Source organism: Copadichromis virginalis, linkage group LG15 (assembly GCF_057382275.1).
Source record: "Copadichromis virginalis isolate Kocher_CV1m ecotype Utaka linkage group LG15, C_Virginalis_male_GT1.1, whole genome shotgun sequence".
NCBI lineage: Eukaryota > Metazoa > Chordata > Actinopteri > Cichliformes > Cichlidae > Copadichromis > Copadichromis virginalis.
Genome location: NC_140632.1, coordinates 16,050,909 through 16,071,435, shown reverse-complemented (window position 1 = coordinate 16,071,435; position 20,527 = coordinate 16,050,909). Strand labels below are relative to the sequence as shown.

At 39.4% G+C, this 20,527-nt stretch overlaps 1 protein-coding gene across 1 annotated transcript in view; it reads right to left on the bottom strand.

Moving 5' to 3' along the window:
- Positions 1 to 397: 397 nt before the first annotated feature.
- The window catches only part of dlgap2b (discs, large (Drosophila) homolog-associated protein 2b), a 110,604-nt gene continuing 90,474 nt past the window's right edge, over positions 398 to 20,527 (bottom strand). The window contains exons 9-14 of the mRNA XM_085433225.1: positions 14,122 to 14,480; positions 12,656 to 12,741; positions 12,163 to 12,569; positions 11,762 to 11,853; positions 10,225 to 10,377; positions 398 to 8,503 (exon numbers count right to left, since the gene is read on the bottom strand). Of these exons, the coding sequence (XP_085289351.1) occupies positions 8,288 to 8,503; positions 10,225 to 10,377; positions 11,762 to 11,853; positions 12,163 to 12,569; positions 12,656 to 12,741; positions 14,122 to 14,480 (1,313 nt within the window). The 3' untranslated portion in view covers positions 398 to 8,287. The remainder of the gene's footprint in view (positions 8,504 to 10,224; positions 10,378 to 11,761; positions 11,854 to 12,162; positions 12,570 to 12,655; positions 12,742 to 14,121; positions 14,481 to 20,527) is intronic.

Genomic DNA, 20,527 nt, shown 5'->3' with positions numbered 1-20,527 from the left:
CAACTTGGAGCACCATAGGAGGATTTAGTATAAAAACATTCTTTATGTTTACTTTTCAACATCCACCACCCACATTACTTAGTGCTTTGTTCCTTCTCTTTCATTATACTTCTTAGATAAAAAAGTTTTATGATTTAAGCTAAAGGTGGAACTGCTTGGGCAGCACAGGAACAGGCAGGTGCTGTACTGCTCAAACCTTCCAATACCCAAAAAAGGTGCGACTAAGCTGGGAGCATGATGCGTATTTCCATGATATTTAGCCAGCAAACTGTATTGTATTGCTTCATAAACAACCCCATGTGGGATTTTTGAGCTAAAATGCCACATACCTGTGCTACAACTGCACCCTCTCCATCTGATACACATAGAGAGATCTCAAAGCACTCTTACAACTATGCTGTTTTCTTCAAAAAGTTTAATTTGCATAATTATTTACAACAGATGGTTGATAGCAGTACTGAGAAGAGGCAAAGTATACTGAACCACATTGATAAGCAGGGAAATAATAAAATGATATAAACTGTTGAAACTGTTTCGAAACCTTGCATTTATAAAAGAAAGTTTACAAGTCATTTATAGATAAACAAAAGTCTAGAAATGAAATATTCAGCTTAAATTAATCCTACAAACACAAACTGATCTGTAGAATGCTGTAATACTGACCAGCAATGAAACACTAAATAATACATTCATTTTCACTATCCTGCATGCTATCTGAAGAGCTTATAAAATAATGTTGACAAAGAAACATTAAACAACAAAAATATGGTCAAGAGTGGAAAATAGTTCCATTTAAATTAGGCATATATTATATATATTTATATATGTATATTTCTGTACAAATACTGAATATTTGGCATTATATTTATCCTCATTATTGATATATCTAACAATTTCAAAATAGTTTTAAGCTAACCACAAACCTTTTTATGCTATGAAATTTTTCTCATGTCACTTTCCAAAAACCCATGAGAGGCCTTTTTTAAAAAAAAATGTTTTCTACCCACAGCCACAATACAAGACATTTCTCCACCAAAGGCAAACAAAAGTGACTGTTCTCTCTCCTCATAAAACATGAGACACTAAAAAAAGAAACAAACAAACAAACAAACAACATAAATGTAAAGAAACTCAACAAAACAAAACCCTATTAGGACAATGTACAAATTTGAAAGTGTCTATATTTAGAGCTGATCAGATGATTTATTATGACTCATACCCATAATACAGATGGGCACTGAGGTTACACTGAAATGAGCAATAAAAACAACCTGAATGACATAAGAGGAAATACGTAACCTTTAAGGCTGCCTTAGACATTCATTATTAGACTGTTTAAGAGAGTTTGATGAAAAGCACGGTACCACTCTCAAGTTTGTAGAACAGCTCAGTCACTATAGAGGAAAACAGGACAACATCCTCCTAGTTTTCTCACTGATTGCGTTGATTCTTTTTTTGTATTCGGAGATTGACTACAAGAAGTTGCACTCTTACTCACAACTGACCGCAAGGTGATTGCCTGGCGGGAGGCAGCCAGTCTCCAAACAGCTGCAATTTGACTCAGACTGATTGTCAGATGGATTGGGGAGGGTTTGCAAACAATTGATGTGAAATTTATAAATACCGAGATAAAAGGTCAGTCTACACCACTGAGTTAACTCGACTCCCCTGGTTGCATTCTGATTCTGCTCTTATATAAATGCAAGGTTGTTGAGCACCTATATCACTTTGGATTTAAATCAATGTTCTGAGTGATCTCTGAATGAATCAGTTTTAGCTATTTCGTTGCAGTTGCAGATAGGTAGCATGAAGGTAGCAGATAGCTTATCTTAGCATAAAGACTGTGGGGAACAGACAATCCGTGTCTCTCTAAAGGTCATAAAATCTTAATGCAAGCACCCCTAAAGACATCTTGTCATATTCCAAACCAACATAGCAAATATTTGTAGTTTGATGTTTTAGTCTATTTTTTCACATGCACAGATTCTTTCCTCTGTTTCGAGTCTATGTGGTCAAGCTAAGCAACTGCTCGCATCTTCAAAGGAGACACGAATGAAAGTGGTAAGGTCAACTTTTCTACATTAAAGTGTATTTCCTCAGTGTCAGGCCGGTTGCTGCTGAACCGAAACCCCTACGACTTCCCACAGATGTGTCAAAAAATCTAAAGAAGATAATGAAAAGTTATCCCTAATATTTAAATAAGGCTTATTGCTTGAAGAGCAGACACACTCTCACACGTGGGAGCATGACGTGAAACGTGCTCAACAGTGACTCGACGGTTGTTTGGCTTGCGACAACAGGGCGACGCTCTGATGTCATCGAAAGTCACGTGGTTTTACGAGAAGAGAGAGCAAGCAATAGAAAGACATCTTTGCAGTGCAACTGTATCGGAAACAAGGAGAAAAGAAAAATTGAACGATATTTTAAATGGAGTCCAAAGAGACTTTAAAGATCCCCAAGATATGAAGAAGGGCAACTCAGGGCGCTATCTTGAGGATATACAATGACACTGCTGTTGTAGTGTGTATGCGTGTGTGCATTTTGATGCTTTTGGTGTTTGCTGATTGTCAGAATAAAACAACAACCAAAAAAAAAAGTAAATAAAAAAGCAAATTCAGGAAAAATAAAAGTACAAGGAGAAGCGTTGGTTGATTCAGCACCTATACAGACTTCTCTGAGGTTTAACTTCAGGACAGCTGTTATATGATGTCAGGCTAAAATATGGAGGCTGTAAAGCATAACAGCTATCTTGAATAGCGACTAAACAGGGAAACGTGACCCCGACAAAGTAACTCTGACTCGTCATGTTCACGTGAATCTTTTTTTAGAGCGTTGCTGAAAGTTAGTCGACTTTCTGTTTACACTATATTATTTTGAAATCAGCATAAAAGAAATCCTAAACTGAGTCATGAGGAGTGAGCTGTAAAGGATCTGGATGGCGATGACAGCGTGGTGTTTTAGCTCCTGCGGTGCACAGCTCAATGAACGTGGTGCTTTCGGCTCTCTGCGAAGGAAAGATGATCTGCACCAGGGCCTGCAAGCTCTGCCGCCCCACAGAAATACTGCTGCATAGTACACAGGCGTGACAAAGTGTTCCTGTGGAGATCACAACTACTCCTACTAAAACCATGTTTGCTAAAACACTAAACCATGAGGTAAATAGCTGTAGGTGAGCCTGCCTGTCATTGTATGAAAACACTATTGCCCTTTTGTTTTTGGCTGGTCAAGTTTTGTCAGTCTCCCGATTCTGTAGACGTAAATGCCAAGAATGGCAGAAACATCCCAAGATTACAATATCACAGCTAGGAGGAATTAAAAGAAAGACCTTATTAAATAAGTAATCTTTTATGATTAGCAGAAATGGATGTGACATACACTCTGACGTGTAGCATTTACACTGTCATATCCACTGGTTCTCTGCAATTTGTGTGTGTTTTTCATCTCATGTCATAAAAACGAGTCACTATGAATCTTTGTCAAAGAAAATGTGGAAAACAAAATAGCAAATCCTCCTTTGATACCCTCTAGACTTTATTGTGCTGAAGTTTATTACAATAGGACCTCTAAATCAGTCAAATATAAATGTAAATCCATTTGAAATTCTGCAGCCCGGTATCCAGCCCTTGTAAAGGTATTTCAGACAAACTTGCACTCTTAGTGGTGCAGTCCTTTGCAGGTTGCAGTCTTTTTTTCCATACTTCAACCCAAAAACATTCACTCAGTCCTATGTGAATCAAACTTTAAGGCACCTGAGGATTTGTCATATACATAGTTGCCAGACTTCTAAGCCCCTCATAGCATGATGGGAAAAACTGGGAGACGTGAAAGACAAATATTATGTGTTTCATTGGAAATGGTATGCAAATGAAGGGTAAATGGTACCATGTTTACACAATAGCCCTGCATTATTCCACAATAGCACACACTTTAGCTAAATTTCTGACCATGTGTGCCGTTATTGTCACAATATATTATATTAGCATCCCTGCGACTCTTGAGGACATCTTTGTTTCTGACGTTAGCCTTCCTGACATGCAGTTGGTGCAAAAACATCCCTCCCATTCATGCCGTGTGGCCGTTACTCTGAATCCTGTTTATTTTTTTAAGCCATTCTTTTAAGGTGGCGAGTTCAGAAAGCGTCAAAGTCATTTTGTAGATTTTACTCAAGCTTACTGGTTGAAAAGCCCGCAAGCAACAGTAACTCAAAGCTACAAAAGGACAACAAATAAAAATAAAAAAGCTTCTTTTCAATAGGTAGTTCTTTAAATATCATCAAGTACTACATAAGATGGTATCACAGTATTCAGTCTGTGGGAAGTAGACTTGATTTGCATGACTTTCAGTCAGGTGGAAGAGCAGCTGGATTGTTAAAATAGCCCATCAACGGTTGTCATAATTCAGAGAAACGGTCGCCAATCATTCCAAGGGCGCAACTTAGGGAGGAACCAGTGAAATAAATGAGGACTTTCATATTTCTAAACCAACAGACCAAACCTACAGACCAAAACTGAGTGAAGATGCTAGGGAAATGATATTAAAGGATGGAAATGGAGACAGCCCCCCAAGACGAAATAAATGAAGAGTGATGAACAAAATCACCACAGTTCTTAGATTTGGGGGTAATAATTGAGAATATACGTGTTCATTGAAGCACTTAACCGTGTATTATATGCATACGGCAATGAACGCTAAGATGGTAAATTGTATGAATGATTATAAAGTAGTAAATTGTAATATTATGTGAAAAATGGACAAAATGTTCAAATGCAACCCAAGCAAGGAGGCTAAAGAAAAGGTTTCTGTGTGATAATACGGGCTGGATGAAAACTGCAGCCTGTATAGCATCAATAAATTAAAGACAGACCACACCTTTCCACCAACCAACTGCTCTGAAAACCCCAAAAAACCCAAAACAAAAACACTACAGAACGGTATGAATTAAAAAAGAAAAGCCCCAAATAAATGGATATGAATGAAAAAACGATTTCCTCTTTGAAAAGGGGAAAATAAATCTGACCAGTCAGGACGTACTGGATCCTCCCTCTTGCAATACACTAAAAGCTGTGTGTTATTATTGGCTGTAAATTGTATTGATTCCTCGGAAATTAAAGCCAAGTCCTTGTCATCTTTTGGATGAAATTACTGTACCTTCTTCTTTGTTCTACAGTGGGACACACAGCCTGCAGGGACATATATGCATTTAGATCAACTAAATCACTGAACTCAAATGTGGATAACAAGGAGCTGGATGGCAGATTACCTTTATTACTCAGTTTAAATGCGAAACAGTTACTTTCTATATAAATCTGCCTACTTTAAACATCCTGCTTTCATTAAATCCTATTTTACTTAATTTATAATATTCATTCATGTGTGAAGTGGCTCTACTACGATTTCAGTTTTCACAGATAAGTGTGCGCTTTTCTTTCAGCAATACTTCACACTTCTGGAATAACTGTGAACTACATTTGTGATATCGTAAATTTGATAAAAGCGTAGGAGGATGTAATTCTCTCTGTGTCTCCTGTTATTTTATCACACCCTGTTTCGTCTTTAAATCAGTCACATTAAGTAGAAAAAAAAAAAATTTGAGATGAGCAAATATACAATAAAAAAGTAAAAGGTTTGAGAGTGACTTCAGCCCTGTCCAATTTAGTTGGAATTTCATCTTATTTTTATATTTATTTATTTATTTTTTGCATCATCGGAGGCTGTACATTCACGACTGTTTTGGTTAAGGCCATCTGGTAAGGTAGGGTCTTCTAGCACTGATGTACACCCACAATCCCTCACAACAAGCATGTTTCACTGCCTCCCAGAAGTACTGATGGTACACAGACTGCTCTCCCCTACTGAGTGCCATTCCTGTGGCCATAACAACATTCGTATTCATTAGTTGGGGTTCAGATTGGCAAATGAGGATGAATGGGCTTGCATCGCAGGTGTCAGGGAGTATAAAATATGGACGCGTATTATTATGTACTTTCAGCTATAGCAGTATGCCCTTGGCTCAAGGCGGGCATACGGTATTAGATTTTAGCTTGAGGTTGGTGGAATGTCAAAGCCTGTAATCTCTCCCATGCGATAAACAGATATCCCTGACCTCTTTGCAGTTTCGAAAGGAACTTAAGCCATCGTACCATCTCCACATTTACATCACTGAGGGCAAGAGCATTGCAAAGATGATCGTTTCTAAAGTCACAATCTACCACAAGTCATCGGAGAGACGGTGGGCACCATATTAATAAATCTCTGTTTAAAAAGTCCTTGAGTGTGTGTGTGTGTGCGTGCACATAGGACTGGGTAAAGGACAACAGTTTTAGAGTAAAAAGCAGCACCATTTACTATAGTAACTGAATATTGTTAAAGTGTCATTTGCACCTGTCTTTCCTAGACTATGTGAGCAGATCAAAATAAGAACAGAAGGGCTTTCATTATGCGCCACTTGGTAAAAAGGTCAGATGCAGTGAGTTATGAGAAATGGTTTGTTAGCTAAAGAACACCTTTTAGTCATTAGGACAGATACATTGTCAAATCAACCAACAACAGGTTTAACTAGAAATACTAAATGTTTACTGTAGATTGTGACGTTGGTCATATGATAGATACTGCAAGTAGAAGTAAAAGTGTTAGAATTACAATATTTCCTTACGCGATGGCAGTAATGCCATTAAGAAGAAAAAAAAGAAACAATATGACAAAAAGGTGCAATTTCTATGACCTATAGAGTAATACTGTATGAAATTCTGTAGTAAATTTTCCATATCTGTCCTTGCAATTCAACTGCAACAATATCGCATGAGCTTCATAAACTACATTTCCCTTGGAAATACAAACATGTATATTATAAGGTGCAAAATGCATTTTTTTTTTTTTTTTTTTGATACAGTCACCTCTTTCGGGCCATGTAAAACTCTGTTTTGTTAATAATTCATATTTTTTCTGCAATGGAAATGCATCCAGCAGCAAATAACCTACATGTCGTAGAATTGTCTAGTCTTGATGAACATGAATGGATGTGGAAATGATGGAGTTTTAGTCATATTTTTAGATCTCAGTCAGCAACACTGGGCAGCAGCTGCAGCATGCCTGATTAAACATGGAAAAGTATTGTTGGATCGATATGAAGGGTCCCAAACACCCTATCAAAACTTTTGTTACTCTCCATCTATTCCGACTTCAAATTTAATGGGAAGCGTTGAAGAAATGACTTCCCCTGCATTTCTTTCAGCAGTTACAGATTTTCAGAGGCTCGTCAATCGCGCTAAGTGACATCATTATGGGAAACCACCCCCGCACAGGTTGCTTTAGCCCAAGACCACTGTTGCTGGTGAGAAAAAAGTTGCACTTTTGTGTTTTCTTTTAAATGTGGCAAGTGCTGTATAACATCACCCTCAACACAGTGCAAGAATGGGAACGATGGAAAAGTCTAGTACCCCTTTTCCACCCGCCCAGTCCAGGTGCCTAATCTTCAGCTGGTTCCGTCCATTTCCAAAGAAGCAGAGGTGCCGTAAAATTGCCTGTCCCAAAGCTGGAACCATCGGTGGCTATGGGAGGGGGCTACTGCATTAAATCCACCAATAATTGGCATATGCAATCCACAAAGGCTTTTCTGTTGCTGTGACTTCTATGATGTAGTGGCCGTTTTTTCAGACCTGTCAAAATGTGGGCTGGTTCTCAAAAGGCACCGAGGCAGAACTGGCACTGGCACTGTATAAGTGGAAAAGAGGTATAAGAAAATGCTGGTGTGGAAAATAAAAAAAACCAGTGATGTGGTGTAGTAAGGATGAATGTTTGTTTTAGGCTTTATAAACTAATCGTCATGGTGCAGAACTCGTGGGGGCGAAAAAAAAAATCCCCTGTGGTCTTAAAACTACACTAAGCAAATTTCTGTTTTAGCCGCTCCAAGTGGCAGAAATGTAACTGATTTTAATTTTTTTTTTTGCTGTTGTTGTTCTTATTTTAAATATCCACATCCGTGCATAAACACCATACTGTCATCACCAATTCAGCTGGCCCAAGATCATCATTAGCCAAACAAATGACCAAAAAAACAAGAGGGAAATGATCTGTTGTCCAGTTTTTACTGTTCTGGAGACACTTTTGGTTTCTACAGGTGAAATATTTGCTTAGTGTAGATTCAGTAGAGACAACCCAGGGTATTACAACAGATGGAAACATGAATGAGCAGCGACAATAGTTGACAGCACAAGGGGGCTGAATGTGGCGCCACGTGCTGGTGTCGAGTGGAGGTGCACGAGGGGAGCTGAGGATGAATCCGTGGACCTCAAAGCCGCGTCTGGGCTTCAGGGATGTAGATCTCGATGCTGTCTGCCCTCTCTGTGGCCGAGTTCTGTCTGAAAGAAGCTGCTCTTTTGGCAGCCATGAGGCGTCTGCGGGCTTCCTGTCGCTGGCGGTCCTGAAGGTCCAGAGAGCGTTCCCGCATCACACCGCCACGCCCCTTGGCTGACCTTTTTGGCAGAGGGGGTGGCCACTTCCGCTCCTTAAGACACAGAATGACATAACAACTGGAAGTTGGTTCACAGTAGGCTTCTTAATATGTACTAAACAAGATAACAGCCCAGTAACTGATATTTATTATGGTATTTTCTGCTGGGACGTGGAAGTAAACTGTGCAAAGAAAACAGAAAAAAAATCAGATTATAAATAAAAAAACAACCCAAAACATGAAAATGTATACTTTTTATTTAGTTTGCTTGTTGTACGTGATTGCATTATGGAAAAACACAAAGGGGTTTCTTATTGAGCTCAGAGCAAGAACTTGTAATTGAGAGTTATGAGGAAAAGTTAATATTAACTAGCAGATAAAAGACTGCCACAGTGGACAAATGTAGAATGAAATTGGGCAGAGATGATAAATGTTGATTAATATGGGGCCAATTAATTAAATGCTTAAAGCACCTTTATTCACTATGAAGACTTGATTTCGGGCTAAATTTGGCTTTAATATATAGACTCTTGATATCTGAGCAAATTTAAATTGGAAAGAGTCCGGTATCACAGCGTGTTGTCTAACTCGAGAAGAGAAGTCGTTTACACCAACAGCATTGGCTACAAAATGAAAATTCATCAGCAGAATTACTCATTAATTACTCACTGCTGCTGGATGCTTAAAAATGCAAAAATCTGCCTCTTGCAGTCCATAAGCTGCACAAATACACAAAATCTGGAAACTCATACTGATTGTGTCATCGAAAATCTTCACCTTTGAACATTTAATCGCACTGATACACAGTCTGATTGCAGGGTGAACTTTTTGCGGCTGTTTGGGAAGCCGGTGTTGGTTTAAATGGAGCCTGCCTCGAAGGTGAAAAGGCAGAGCATCTGTGTCACCGCTAGGGTTCGGCGTCATAGAGATTGCAACGTGTCTATTAACTGCTGGAGGTAAACAACTCCTCGCAAGCATGAAGATAATTATCCAAGTGCCCTGAAGGATGCTGTCGATCTCTAAAAACACATTACCATTTAAATGTGCTTCCAAATGCGGCTCTTTCGTCTATGAGCGCCACTCGTGTAAGTGCGCTTTCACTTATGGTGTGGTGAAAGTGCTTTAACTGGATGGTTTAATGACTAAAATGCCTTTTATGTCACCACGATCATTATTCACGCCTTGGATTTTGTTTTGCATATTTGCTCCTGTGCTTTGTGCACCTGTCGGAGGAAAACTTTTGCTTTATGCTTGTCCGACGGTGTTAGAGCTTTCAAAATAAAAGTGGCTTTGATCTATCGTGTTCCTGAAAAAGCCAGTAACTATCCGGTGCAGATGTTGTGATAAAAAGTCAAAGTAATTTGTGTGTTTAAATGCTGTGTGAAAACTGCCTGTGATTTAGTCTGACATTAAGGAAACTCACACCAAGTGTTTTTCCCCATTAACATTAGGAGCTGATAAATTTTTCACAAGCAACTTGGATGAAATTACTAAAAGCTTAAGAGCCATTCAATTTTACTTTAACACCCTGAACCAGATACTCAGTGATAATATGAAAATGTAAGTCACTTTTAGAGGATGCCACTAGCTTTCTAATCTAACTTGTGCCGCCTCCTTTGTTATGCTTTGTAACCTCCTGCTGGTCCAGGGTCTAAAAATGGAACAGAAATGCTGTTGGTGTAGTTTCCTCTAAAGCTGAGTGAGTTCATCTGGAGCCCATTATGACTTGTTATTATAAGTGTGTGGAAGCATAGGAAAAGAGCAAATGGTTTAACCTTCTTCTCTGGGCTCTCCACCAGCTGCCACTGGTTGCTCTTGATCTGCTGCAGCTCATCAAACTTGGCAGTGACGTCATCGATGGAAAGTTGCAAAAGGTCCCAGAATCCAGCCAGGTCCTGAGATGTGGGTCTGGGCATGGCACTGGGGTCCTAAAGAGACGGAGGGGCTTATAAAGATGTGCATCAAATCCAGTGTTCAAAAGTCCACCTTCTTTCTGGGACTTGCCGTTACTCAAAGCTACACTTGAACCTCACCACTTTGACCACTGTGTGGCAGTATAGCACCAACATTGGCTCATGACCTCAGCTGGCAGTTTTTGAGAATTGTTTTTTCTCCATTATTTGCTTAAGCGATTACTGTGATAAACAAGTCGCATATGTGCAGAATGCTGAAGACACGGAAGCAAAGAGATACACTGTTACAAAATTGTTGTGTTTTTCTTTTTGTAACAGCATCGATTTTGCCTGCCTGAGTGTTTTTCCAGAGAGATTTAGTTTCTGTGTTCGGACAGTACCGTAATGTAATTATTATCTAAGAAGATTACATTTCATGTTAAAGAGAAACCTGGTACACACTGCTGCTGTATTTCTACATATATGCACATCTGGATGTTGCTTGCACATCACAGCTCACAAAATTAAGCAGATAGAGCCTCATTACTTCAGACACCACACAGAGAATGAGTGTGCGCTGACATCAAGAAAAGGTCTGTCAAGCCAAACTTCAAAAGCAAATTCAGAGCTTTTTATAGATACAAAATGCAGTTCTTCCTCCATCCAGCAGGTGAAACAGATCCATTCTCCCATTCAGACACGTCTGAAAGCTCAGGGCAATCTAAAGCTTGTCACTACCAATGTTAGACTTAATTCATCATCCTATTATCTGAGGGGAGAGAGGGAGAGAGAGTGGCCCAAAATCATCTAAAGAAGAGCAACACAGTGAGTTAAGAGACAAAAAAACCCCCAGCAGAAGGCAGTGAGAGAGGTGATTTCAGCCACCTCCACAAGGTTTTGCATTTCATTTACATTTTTGTTTTAATTATCTACGTTTTATAAAGAGGTGATTAAGTTTCAGGCTGCCTCTTTGTGTATCTGCAGAAACATCCCCATTTACGATTCTGCAATCTTTTGATATATGCTGACTCTGTAAAGTCTGCATTAGAAAAGGTATGAGTTTCCAGCAGACGTGACATGATGGCTAAACAGTGAGACAGCGTGGCAGTCCATTACTAAAACTCTGAGTTCCCATTCAGACTGCTGTCTCTGTGCATTAATGGATAGCCTCAACACAGGTGCTGCTTCCTATTGGAATTCCCCTTTCGTTTACTGCGGGGTCAATAGCTGCAGAGAGACTGCTTCGCTATCGATCTCTGTGGTCTATTTCTGGAAAGCACACAAGTGCAGCGTCAGGCCAAGCGCCTTCTCAAAGCGCTGAGAAAAAGGAGCCAATCAACAAGTTTACCCCTGACCTTTTGCGTGTTTTTGTACAGCATGTTGAAACAGGGATTTTGTCTGAAAGACATGCAGTACTCACCAGATTCTGCTGGCATAGCCAGTAAAACTGCTGAAACTTTTGAGACATTAATAACTGAGCACTCCCAACTGCACTTCGGATTTTTCCTAGGACTGGACACGTACACAAGCACAGAGAGAGGGAGAAAGAGAGAGTGCTTTATTACAGACAGCTTGGCAAAAGCCAACATGGTGAGCAATATCTTTCGGTCATTCACAAGAATCCAATCTGCTCACAAAATGCCTGTCACGATTCAGTATTCTCATTTTCAATGACAGCTATTACTGAGAATGTTCGGCTTGGCTATACTGCTATAAAGTCTGCAAAAAGAACATTCAAAGAGTAAATGTCATGAAAGCATTGAAATCCCGCAACAAAAGCACTGGATTTGACAAAAGTGTCCTTTCCATCAGTACACTCACTCTCCTCTGACAGGTCATGCTCCTCTGCCTCTGCCTCCATCTCTTTGCACCATGCCTCCAACCGCTTGGTCTCGTTGTGAAGGAGCTGCATAAACCAGCTGCCGTCCCTGCGGAGGGGGGTTACTCGGCCTGTGTCGGTGCTCTCCAGGCTGGGTTCAACCAGCCAGGGTTCAGGCTGCGGGCTGGGTGGCCCACTGGAAGGCCGGTAGTCCTCCCTGTAACTGAAAAGGCCCTGTGTGCGCACCGTACGGATCGCTCCATACTGTGTTGGCGTGCTGGGCTCAGAGTGGCGGCCGAAGGCACCACCGAACTGCAAACCTTTATCCTCCATGGAGGGAAATCCCTCCAACTCCATGTCTGCTTGCACTGCAGTGGTCACACTGTTGGAGCGCTTGAACCTCCCATGCCTACCAGGAACACAATGAAATGTAAAGACTCTAACTGAGATTTTAAAAAATGCACTGTGACACTTTCCTTCATCTCTGCTACATACCGTTTTTTATCCTCCACCTGGATCCCTATAGAATGGAACTGAGGAAGGCCTTTAGTGTCAGTCTCAGAGTCTGTCACAGTTTCCACCTGATAAATGCAACAAGAGAACACTGAAATTTACAGACACGCCAAAGTACAGATGCACATTTTTAGCACCTAAAAGAAGTTTGACATTGAGATGTTTGTTACATACTGCCAAGTATAAAAAAACCCAACTTACGTGTAAGAGTAGCTTTACATTATCAATTTACATTATCATTGATTGATCGGCTGATTCAGATCTGCAGTTTTCTATTTACCACACTGAGCTTGATGGCATTGACTCAGTGTAAGCCTGACTTAAGAGTCATTTTACACAATCGAAATGTCAGGTGTGCTGTGGGATTTGGTATATCTCTGGCCTACAAAACACCTGCCACGCCATGACTTTCTTGCCATATTTGACCCACACAACATTTGCCAGAACTGTAACTGAGTCATAAATGCCATAAAAGTGCCATAAGTAGAACTTAGAGCTCAAATGTGCCTAATTTCTGATACAAAAAGCACCATAGGGATATATGACCTGTTTGTAATTACAGTACATGATCTATGTGATAAAATTGGTTACCCCTAGAAATTTGCACAGGTCCCAGAAAAAGTTGAATTTTATCCAGGAGTTTGGCACTTCTTGAGCAACAAACTATGCAATAGAAAATCATCTAGTTTACATTAGAGTCCTGGTAGACACATTTTCATAGAAAATATGTGGAAATGCCCACAGGTCCAAAATAAATACAGTCTGCAAAGGAATTCTTGCAATGGAGTGGAATGTGGACACTTGCCTTCAGGGCTAGCTAAGCCAGACAGTACATAAAACAGAGACCTTCTTTATCTCACAGCAGACCTCCTTGTTTAAGCAGTAACATGACGGGAGCTACCTCAGCCGGTAGTGAAGGTGTGTTCAAGAGGTGAAAAACATAAATCACCAATTTATCCTTGCTGCTGGGTTCTTTTAATAAGCCCTCGGTAGTCTTGACATATGTAAAGGTCAACAAGACTCCATAGCCATGCACATTTGGGTATTAGTCACAATGAAAGAAAAATGACACATTGAACTAGTGCGGACACTTGTAGTTTGTCAGTTCAGCATTTTAATGTCTCTGTGCCCAGAGATGTATTAAAAAAGATCAGTTATTTATACATTTTGACAAAAATCATAGAAGCCAAAATGCCATCGTAATTTTCATTCTCTGAATCATGACCCAAGTTTATACGATTAAGAGCAAAGAGTGGAGATTATACTGAATGTCTGATTCACATTGGCGATCTGTTTATCAAAATGAGAAGTAGCCTTTCAGCCAGGACAGAACAAAAGAAGACAAATGGGACCTTCCTGGCACTTGGTGTAATCAGGGGAGTGGAGGGAGGTGGGGTTTAGCAATAGAGGCGAAAGAGGAAGTGAGTGGCCCGCGGTTATGTTGTTACCTGTATCCCAATAGAGGAACGTGGGGTTTTGAGGTACTCCTCAGCCTTGGACACCAGCACTGCTTTGTCGCATGTCTGGACCGAGGTGTGGCTGCCTAACGATGCATGCCTCTTGCTTGCTGCTGACTCCATGGCCATGGTAACCGCCTTGGTGCTGTCCAGGCTGTCCATGGAGCTGTAGATGGGACGGCCGAGACTGTCTGTGGTCCACAGACCACCCCGTGGATGCCTGCCCTCATGGTAGGCATCTTGGGTGGACTCTGTACTGCTCTGGGCTGTTACAGAGATAAGAGGCTTGGTGGTGGTGCGCGGGGGCACAGGAGGTGGAGTCTTCTTGTAACTGGGAGGATATGATACCGCTGGATAGCACAAGCAAGATGAGAGGACGAGGACAAGGCAAGACAAGGGTAGAGGATAAAAACAAAAAATAACATGAGAATGATAAATGTGGCCAAAGCTGACGAGTGTGTGATAGAGAAGCTTCATAGCTTGATGAGAGATTAGGCATTAGGGCACTTAAAGGGAGGGAAATGTCATTAAGGTAGAAAGCATCAGCAGCTTTGTAATATGTCTGTGTTTATTGGAAAGTACAATGAAGGATTATGGGAAGATTTTTGGTCTTTCAAGTGCAAATGAGAATTTGATGGTAATCCATCCAGATGGACGTCACTGCAGAATTGGAAACATACCAATTTCACTTGCTTTGCAAAGGCATATTAAAACACCTAAGATTTAGTTGTTCAGCATAGAAATTTTGATGCCATTCAATTTGTAGGAAAATAGTCTTGGCAGAAAAAGCATAGTTCAATTTAGTTAAATATATATAATATCCTCTTTCAAGTATGATCTCCATGGTAAATGTAGATACTATCGATTTGTTTGCATATATACATTTTACATTTTATTAATTGGATGCTCTGGTTTTTGTTTTAGTAATACAATTCAAGTAGAAGTACTATGAAACTCCCTACAGTTACCTACTTTAGCCTGACTGGATCTATTAGTGAAATCTTTCTTTAATTATATATTGTTTTATACATACCAGAGAGTAATCATGTTCCTTAATTTTATAATGGCATCTATCTGTAAAACCCTAGTTAATTAAAGCCTAAATCCAAAGGTTTCTCCATAAATTAAGCTTGAGTTTAATGGGCCCTCGAAACTGGTATTTTTTTTTACCACCAAACAAAGCCCTAAATCAACCAGTGACTAGATTAAGACTGACAAAATCACAGCTTGAATAATTATAAGCTATATCGAGAAAAAGCCATTGTGCCCCATTTGAAGCATCACTCATTCACCTCTGCAGCGCTTTTGATGCAGCGCTTTTGAACATCTCCCACTCAGGCACACATAGAAAAATATGCTAGTCTTCAGTAGCATACTGCAGGAATTTCATAGCAAGCTTCAGATGTTGACTCTACACTGACATAGAAAGGTGCAGACTGTTTCTAACATAGCAAAATTACACAATCAACTTTTGATTGCAGGTAATTACATGCAATATGTAATAAAAAGCCACACTGAAACCTGTTCAACCAAACCTAGTCACAGATTTGACTTCCTTCCAACTGGAGTTCTGTAAGACACAGCAGGTGAGTACCAAAATATAAAGAGCACAGTGACTCAGACAGCATGCAACTCAAAGCTTTCTATTTTTGCATCCTGGATTTGTTTGACTTACTGAAAGAAGCTGAAAATGTCACAGATTGCTTGGTACCAGAAACAAGCTGAATGATACAAATGTCTGAATGTCTCTACTCTACTGTCTGTATTTGTTTACTGGCACAATTATGTCGCCAATGTATCATTTTCAAGTCAGTTCGTTAATTAGATTTTTAAATAAAATATTAAAGATGCTCATTGGCTGTTTATTTTTGAAGATTTCTTTTTAATCCAACAACTGAACATAACACTACATTAGAAGGAAGTTAAATAAATATAAAGTACAGATCGTTTACACAGTAGCCTTTAATAGTAAGACTATGAACTTAAATAGATCAACAGTCTTCACTAATCTCATCTATAATATCTATTATTACCAGCTAGACCAAGTCAAATGTTTAATTCTTATTTTCCTCACGATATTTTCAAAGATATGTGAAGCAAATCCCATTTTATTTCTTGTACATCAATCCTAAATGTATGTATTTATATATACAGCGCTACTACAGGTAACTTTTTGGTAAATCACTTGGGACTGTTAGGGTCCCTGGGTCGTTGACCCAGTGTTTTGTGTTTTTGGTTCTTTGATTTTGTTATTTCATTATATTCTAGCTTTGCTTTACGGGTTTTTGGATTATTCTTAGTTAAGGTTCTCTGGGTGGGGTTTGGTTAGAGTTTTAGTGTTCTGGTTTTCTGTCTGTGTAATCCTTAGTTGCTGTCTCCCCTGTCTGCCCTGGTCCCACGTCTCTGTTCCCTCTGTTGTAGTGACTGCATGTGAGTCTGTGTCTTTTGTTCAGTCTCTGTTATGTTTCCTGTTTTACTTTGAAAGTCCATGTCTCATGTTAATGTGTCTGGTTTTGCTTCCTTTGTCTCGTTAGGCCTGATTTGCCCCAGCTGTGTTTCCCTCCTGTTACTCATTCCCTGATTGCTCCCTCTGTGTATTTAAGCCCTGTGTTTCTCTGTGTCTGTGCCGTGATCTACCGTTTATTTTGCTGTGTGTTTTGTCAGTCCGCCGGTGTTAGTTTATTTTGATTTTTCCCAGTTATGGTATGTTTGAGATCAACATTAAAGCTGTTTCGGTTTAAGTTTGTCTCTGGAGTCTGCACCTTGGGTCCTATTCCTGTCTGCACACAGCCGTCACTTAACAGGGACACTGTTTGAAACATCAGCTCTTCCACATTATTTCATATGAGCAGTGTTTAAGTCAACTGGGCCAACTATTTAGCAAAAATGGGCCACTCATACAGTGGTTCAAATCTGCTGAACGGCTACCCTGCGGTACCCCTGAGCAAGGTACTGTCCCTACACACTGCTCCCCGGGCGCCCAATGGCTGCCCACTGCTTCACTGAGTGAATGGGTTAAATGCAGAGAGGAATTTCCTCAAGGGGATCAATAAAGTATACTTTCTTTCTTCTATACTGCAAAGTAGACATTTCCAATGAAACAAACTGACTTAAGACTGAATCTTGAGATCAGTTTGATTGTATAATGTAAAAATGGAACATTGCATTTAAATGTAATCAAAAGGATGAATAAATAAGTAATGCATAAACAAATAATGTAACAATCACCTCGTCATCACCTCTTCATTATCAGCTCCTGGTGGAGGGCTCCACCATGAAAAGATTCATAACAGCAAAACCCCAGTAAACATGGAAATTTAAAGAGGCTAACAAAGGTAAAGTGGGTAAAGCTAAAGCTAGCCACAGCTAAGAGCCAGTAAACAAGCTAGCAGCCTTGATAGCAGTGAAAGGAACAAGGAAAATTATGGAGACGAGGGGAAAAAGGGAAAATGCTGGATGTTGTGCTGGAATTATAAACTGCAAAAATCATGTAAGTGTCTGACATTTATTTTGTCATTTAAATCCACTGCATCTGCTTTTGGTTAGTAAGCTAAAACCTGTCAAGTAAAGGCGGATGTGCAGCAACGATCCTATAACCTACTCTCGTTTGGTGAAAGTTGTTATTTTCTACATTTTTAGTGAAGTATGGTTTAGTCACTCCTTTTGGAGTTCAAATTAAATTGATTAACTACATTGCTAGTTGAGGTCAGCTACCATAACTACCTTCTTTTATTTGTTACAGCTGTTGTGTACAGACTAGGAATCAGCGGCTAACTCACAACACAATTAGCTCTCTGGTTTGTTCTTCACATCGTGTTTCCTTCTGTTTCTTCAGCTGTATTGCAACTTCATTTCAGTTTAACTGTATTCATTTTGGAATGATTTACATTAAAAAGAAAGCATACAGTCTTGTAAGAGAGAGTCTGCCTGTCTGTAACAGAAAATATTTGCATCAATAACCTAGCACAAAAGCAAGCAATACTACTGTATATGTTGAATAATGTTCATTTTCCCAACCCTATTACAGACCTACTAAAGACAAAAAATGCTAATGCATTGAGGAAGTTGTTAGAATAAATCTGCATTTTTGTTTGTGTTACAGTCTCTAAATGCAAAAGTACATTTAAAGTTATCAAAGCTGTTAATTTTGCCCAATGGTGGTCTTCACCGAGTCTCCAACATTCTTGTAAGAGTAGGAATGACCACTGTGTTGTTTTTGAATAACCAAATAACTGAGCAATCATATAGTTTGCTGCAGATGTAATGACTGTACACCCACAACAGTGTAATGAAAAAGAAATTAGCCTGTAAGTTGAGTCAGCACTACACAGCTGTGCTGCAGTTCATTCATGTACATCATGATTGTCTGAATGAACTGACATTTGGAAACAGATTTGTTGCCCTCACATTTACAGTTATGCACTGGACAAAATTATTGAATAATTTGCTTAGGTTAACGTTGTTTAGTGAAGACATTTAATTTGCTGACTCTACTTACACTGTCACCACTTAATAGACTTCTGAGAGTATTGTCCTACTTCAGTGTGGGGAGGGGGAATCACAACATATTGCTGTAACACCTACTGGACACCAGATGTCCCCAATGTAGACTGTACTGTACTTTCCATGTTTTCCATCTGTTAGTCTGGAAATTTTATGAATGAAATTTTACGTGTGTCTCTGACATGTACTGTATGTATGTTTTATGAATTTCCTTATTTTAGTAATATCATTATAAGAGTTGTTTTTCAGTTGGAATATCTGTGAGAGGCATTCACCTGTGAAGCATAATGCTATAGTCCTGTAAAACCCACTGACAAGTGCTTATTTTTTTCACCTGCAGTCATGTGAAAAAAAAAGGTTTTCACAGGAATCTAGCAGTTCTGTGAAAAACGAAGTACATCCCATGATTCAATAACTTTTACAGTCATCTTCAACATCAATTACTTGAAATAATAATTTTCTCTATGATTTCATCAGTCTCTCACAATGTTGTGGAGGACTTTCGGGCCACTTTTCTTAACAACGTTGCTTCAATTCATTGAGGTTTGTGTGGATTTGATTATACTCAGCTCTCTTTATGCTCAGCATTTCTATCAGGTTGAGGTCTGAATTTTGACCTGGTCATTGCAACAGAGGAGTTTATGGTCAACTTAGTGACTGCAAGGTGCCAAGGCAAAACAAGCCTAAATTATAACTACTCCACCACCATAATTGACAGTTGGTATGAGGTTTGTGTGCTCATATGCTGTTTTTGCCAAATGTGGCATATTATGACCAAACATCTGTCCGAAGGACATTGCCCCAGAAGTCCTGTGGATTGTCCAGATCCACGCTGCCATGTTCTTTTTAGAGAGACAGGGTTTTCATCTCCAACTCAAGATGTAGCATTGTGTTTTTCTGAGCTCTACCCAGTCTGACCTTTGGGTGAATTTACTGGGATGATCATTCCCAGATTGTGGCTTTGCCTTAACACACAGCACAATGCTTTACACCAGCAAACTGCCAAAATTTACAACTGGTCACACCTGCTGATGAGCAATAATCAAATGCATTCAAATAGCAGCACCTGACTGCTACTTACCCTCTTAATTACTATGGACAGAGTAAGGGTGGATGTAGTTTTTCATAAGACTTCGTAGACCCTGTAAAATCTCTCATTTCACAGGACTGTATGTACTGAACTGAACTGACAATTTGAATTCAGAATAAGAATACATTTACAAGTGAAGTCACTCTATTAACAGTCAAACAGTCCTGCCCACCTGGCCCCCTTAGAATGAGCTGATAACAAGCAATTAATTTAGTATATTTAATGAAGCCCTGAAAATCTTTACCTGAATACTATAAAATGCTACCTTAAAGTACTACATTAAGGTTGCATTTTATGGTATGCCTACATTAATTTACAGTTTGCAGTTAGTGTCTACATGAACTGCAATCAAGTCAATTTGACATCCATCTAAAGGCAAAATATTTTTGTTCATGGCAATATTTTCTTTAATCAGATTTGACCATTATTATTATGCAGTTTTTCATTTCAACACTAGAAACACACCAATTCCATGTCTGTGACATGGAGTAACAGTAAAAAACATTGGCATTCTGGATGTTTTATCTGTTTTCTTATAATTTCACTGTGAAAACTACAAAAAGTGCATTTTGGGTATACTCCCAAGGACCATATCACCCTGCAGGATATGCGACTTCTTAAACAAAATATAGCAAATTCTACTTTTTATACATATACTTTGACACCAGGCTCATCCTTCATACTCATCCCCTTGCAGTGAATACATCTGTGTTTTATGTTGTTGTTAACAGTTTCGTCACATCAATCAAGGAATTACAGATCCTGAAGAGGTTAAGCAAAGTCCTTCCAATCACAAGCACACAA